The sequence below is a fragment of the Tachysurus vachellii genome, chromosome 5 (genome assembly GCF_030014155.1).
Source record: "Tachysurus vachellii isolate PV-2020 chromosome 5, HZAU_Pvac_v1, whole genome shotgun sequence".
In the NCBI taxonomy this organism is placed as follows: Eukaryota; Metazoa; Chordata; class Actinopteri; order Siluriformes; family Bagridae; genus Tachysurus; species Tachysurus vachellii.
Window position 1 is genome coordinate 29,007,628 of NC_083464.1, and position 5,277 is coordinate 29,012,904.

Genomic DNA, 5,277 nt, shown 5'->3' on the forward strand with positions numbered 1-5,277 from the left:
GTGATCTGGTGATGTAGAAAGTAAGCACTTCTCTAACAGGACTAATGGGACGTTGCCCGGTGCGAGCAGATGTTCGACTTGCCCTTGCTGAACTCCTGGAATCGGAGTTTGACACTAACTAAACTGCAGCAGCAGACCCCAAACATCGTCCCTGTCACTGATTAACCGGGACACAAGCAGGCAGCTGCTTGGACAGATAAGATAAAGCCGAGCCGAGCAGCTGGTTAAATTTGCTTTACACCATATCATCATCGAAACGCTTGTTACAACTGAGCAAAAGTGCTGCCCGTTGTTAGTCCACGACACTGATTTATGTACTGTACAATGTTTTATTCCCCTATTGCACTTCTGCATTGCAGGTGGTCAAGGTGAAGAACAGATTTGCCAGAAGTCAAGGACACAATGTCTCTGATGACCTGATCACAGATCAGCAAGATCACCAAAGTTCATACAAGGTGCTGTTTTAAAAAAATCTATTTTATAGTTATTATATTTATTACATTCAAGCAATGAACACTAGCTAACAATGACTCTGAGTTAGTACAAACAATTTCCAAGATAAGACACCAAATTTTCCAGCCTTAGGAGCCTGTGTAAGAACAACAACACTCTAGCAACTGATCCTAAGTCAAGATGATACATTTTATAACTGGACCTTATGCCAGTACACTAAATTTCTAGAAAGAAAACTGAAGTTAGTGCACTACATTTCCAGCAATAGATCATAGGAAACTAAATTTAAAACTCTAAATGAGTTTTTTGTCTAAATTGTTAATTTTCTATCAAAGTCCACATGATATATTCACATTTTTTTATTCTAGAAATTTATAAAATTACAATGCTATTTTTTTTAGCAACAATCCCTGAGTGTGAAAAGCACAATTATCGCAATGTACACTAGATTAACACACTACACACTTTGGAGTTTGGACATTCAATTTTTAATAACTTACCAACATTTAGAGATTTAGATTCAAAGTGAGAAAACAAAGTTTCTTCTATTTGGTCCTGAGTTTTCTAGCTTTGGTCCCTGCTTTTTTGTATAAACAGGACAATAAGCGGGTTATAAAAAGAGACTCTTTTTTGTCCTTTTTTTCAGCAATAACCCCTAATTTACTTCTTCTAGCAAATGACCCTTAATTGGGGACACTAGATGGTCCCTAACTTCTAGTTTAGGGTTAATTCACTACTTACTACTTAGAAGTGAACACCAGCCTGGGACTCTAAATTGATACTTTAATGGCATCAATAATCATCAGTAATTTAAATCAGGGACACTAATTAATAGATCATGACACTCATTAAAGCACAAACGGCCAATAAAGACACTGAGTAATCAGCAGTAATAACCACAAAATTGTAAAACCCCTTCAAATCAATGGACAAAAAGTTAAGATACTAAATTCATAGCCAGATTTATGGATATAGATCATTCTGATAATGTGTAGAAACCATGCTAGACATGTTTTACCTGGAATGGTGTGTGTAGTTTACTTTTAAAGCTTTACTCACTGTCAGTAAACAATAATACAATAAAAAAGTGTGCAGTTTAGTCCCCCCTTTTCTCACTGAGTAAATAGACAATAAATGAGGACATTTCCTGGCATTAGATACAACAGCAAGAACAATAACAACAACACACTTCTGGGACTAGACACTGTGCTTGGAAGCTACATAATGATGTAATTGTTCAAACTAAGCCAGGTGACAGAGGGGAAGAAGGACTTTGCACAATATCTTGGTATGTGGCTGAAGATCTTCGTGAGATGTTTCTGCTGCTCTCGTGTTCCACCAAATGTTGCGTTTGTTTTGAAATTATGTAACTGAATCCGTGTCCTGCTGTAATACAGTATTAAACCTTAAATACACAGAACTGGAGAGTCTCCCAGCTCCACTCTGCCATCTAGCGTCAGATAACTAACTAACACACGCAAACACACATGCACACACACACACGCACACACACACACAAAGAGTATGTAAACATCACATCATGATGATAATCTAATAGAGTGGTGCAATTCAAAATTTGATTGGTATACAAAACAATAGCCATATATATATATATATATATATATATATATATATATATATATATATATATATATATATATATATATATATATATATATGTGTGTGTGTGTTTGTGTGTGTTTCGATCGTTTATAATAAAAAGAATGAATAACAAATAAACTCAGTTCAGCGCGAGCGCGAGCATTCAGGTGAGCAGCACCTGTCCAGACAGAAAGCATGGAACTAAACCTTGTTTTTTTCACTTCTCCTACTGAAAACTGAAGGGGCGTGGTTAGACACGGGTCGTCCCTCAGGGGCGTGGTTTTAAGAACAATAATAATAATAGGGCTTTTATTTTTCGTGACCACAACATGAGGCTCCTGAGCTCGTGCGCAGTTCAACACATTTTGAATATTTCGTGTATTGTGCATGTGCTTATAAACTACATTATATATTAATATATAATTATTATTATAAGGAGGCGTATATATATATATATATATATATATATATATATATATATATATATATATATATATATATATATATATATATATGTACGCATATACACATAATCTAATAAATATCTATATTTTTATTTATATACACAAGTATGTCAAGGAGCAAGTAAAAATTTAATAAAATTGTTATTAACCACCTTCATGAGCTCATCATCTTTGTCTCGCGCTCTTAAAAAAATAAATAATAAGTTTACAGGAATGAGGTCAGAGCCAAAGCTGCTCGTTGCACGCGCCGATTATGATTAGATTCCTTTTTACAGCCAATGAGAACAGTCAGGGGCGTGGTTCCTCAGCAGGGGGGAAGGTTGGCGGCAAATGCTGATTGGCTGCTGTGCTCTCATCGGTCTGGCCTCGCGGACGCATAAAGCAGCGCGAGCTCTGGCTGTTAGAAAGGATCTGAAAAACTTCTTTGCACGCGCACGGCAGATGGGAAGCGTACTGCTACAACAACAACAACTTGCAGCTCGGTTATGCAGAAAGCGCTGAAACACACACAGACACTTACACACACTTTAACCGACTTTTGACGCGAACATGAACGGAGAACGGACACGGCGCGAGCCGGAGTGTGTGTCCGCACAATAAGTTTATTTCTTACAAGCTCCCGTGTGCGAACTTCAAAAAAACATCATAAATAACACGGATAATAACTTCTCAGGACTAACCACCGTAAAAGAAAGTGGACTTTAGTTTTTTTTTCCATTCCATCTTTATTAAAGTTTGGTGAAATCTGACGGGTGAAATTTTACTGTCACGAGCGCCGAGATGGTGCAGAAAACAAGCGGTGCGGAGAGTTTGGATTCCGGCGCAATGGACGCGGATCTATGCGCCCCGTCATCCGCGAGCCCCGGATCTGAGAAGCTCGTGGACCCGGGCTGGTGCAAGACCCCCAGTGGGCACATCAAGCGGCCCATGAACGCGTTCATGGTGTGGTCGCAGATCGAGCGGCGCAAGATCATGGAGCAGTCCCCCGACATGCACAACGCCGAGATCTCCAAGCGGCTCGGGAAGCGCTGGAAGCTGCTCAAGGACACCGACAAGATCCCGTTCATCCGCGAGGCAGAGCGCCTGCGCCTCAAGCACATGGCCGACTACCCGGACTACAAGTACCGGCCGCGGAAAAAGCCCAAGTCGAGCGGAGGATCCAAGACCGGCGAGAAGGCGACTGGAGGCACCGGATCCCACGGCGCCATTTTGAAGGCGCATTCCAAAAAGAGCGGAAGTTCCAAACCAGGCAGCGGCAACGGCGGCCACAGTAAGGCGCACAAGACGGCTCACAAAGCCGTGTCGCATGAACCGGCCGCCGGGACAGACCACCACGCGCTCTACAAGTCCAACAAGTCAGACAAGAAACCGAAAAGAGTTTACGTGTTCGGGAGCGGTGGGGGAGGAGGAAGCGTCCCCGCGAGCCCGACACTGAGCAGCTCGACCGAGTTCGGAGACGCACAGAGTCTTTACGAGGACTCGCACCGCGCCTTCCGCGCGCCTTCGCCTGCTCCCTCCGCCTCGCGCTTATCCCAGTCTCCATCATCATCTTCATCTTCTTCAGCATCATCTTCGTCGGACGAGGAGTTTGAGGAAGAGGCGGAGGCGAGGCGCCGCGCGAGCCCTGGATTCGACAGCACGTCTCTGGGCAGCTTCGGCTCCTCTTACTCCACCTCTTCCGCGTCCTCGTGCTCACCGGCGCTCGACCGCGACTGGGACTCCAGCTTCGAGTCATGCGCGGGGTCTCACTTCGACTTCCCCGATTACTGCACGCCCGAGGTGACTGAGATGATCTCGCGGGACTGGCTCGAGTCGACTATTTCCAACCTCGTGTTCACGTACTGATTTGAGCGGAGCACGCGCGTGGCTGAAACAAATATTAATAAAAATAAGGGGAGAACCGTTTCACATGAAGTTGCATTGAAGCTGACCAGTTGCGACTAGTTGGGTCTTGGAAAAAAAATGCGCAAAAAAGTGTACAATTGCGTTTTATTTAAAAAGAGAAATCAAGAAGGGACTGGAGGCACGTGCGCTGGTGCTTTGAGCTGCATCGTGTTGCATTTTGCAGAGATGCACCGAGTCGCGTTGCGTTGCGTTGCGTTAGGGCTACACTGCAAACATCAATAAGTTCTGTGCATTCATGAGAACATTTGAAACAAAAAAAGGGAGAAATGAGACGCGGAGTTTGCAGATTGTCGAGAAACAAGAAGGGATTTTGCTTTTTTGACTTGCTTATAGGACTGAAAGGACCTGAGAGTGTTTGCATGGCGAGGAGAGGAACAAGAAGGAGAAACGTCCCATGTTCATGCGCACGGAGGAAAACAACAAGAAGAGTGTATTGCAAAAAATAATAATAATAATTAAAAGTCGAAACTGGAAAACTGTGATTTGATTTGCACGAGATGATGTTTTGAGTCATGAGAGAAAAAAACACACACAAGGGGACAACATTGTGAGGACCACGTGACGTTTTAACGCTTAAGAGGTACAAAAATAGGCTGTGTTTTTGGGGGTATGAACGAGGTTTTAAACTAAGACTGTAAGACAACCCTTTATTTGGAAAAAAAGAAAGAAAGTGAAGCATGTTATCTGTCCTCTGATGTATCACGAGTTTTTGTGCGACTCTGGACAGTTCACTAGCAGTAGGTTTGTTACAAATGGCTAGATGGCGCCATGTTTGACTTCAAAAATAATCACCAGCTGTTTTTCATTCTGAACTTCAGGATTTTCAAACTCAGATTTGTTCTGAACTTTTTTT

At 42.5% G+C, this 5,277-nt stretch overlaps 1 protein-coding gene across 1 annotated transcript; it reads left to right on the top strand.

Annotated features, from left to right (window-relative positions):
• The first annotated feature begins 2,884 nt into the window (after positions 1-2,884).
• Positions 2,885-5,277, top strand: sox4b (SRY-box transcription factor 4b). Its single transcript, XM_060871016.1, has one exon. It carries the CDS (start codon positions 3,300-3,302, stop codon positions 4,362-4,364), a length of 1,065 nt encoding a protein of 354 aa, XP_060726999.1. The 5' UTR covers positions 2,885-3,299; the 3' UTR covers positions 4,365-5,277.

Excerpts from the sequence above, each read along its gene's own strand:
- sox4b (XM_060871016.1), top strand. The coding sequence starts at position 3,300 with ATGGTGCAGAAAACAAGCGGTGCGGAGAGTTTGGATTCCGGCGCAATG.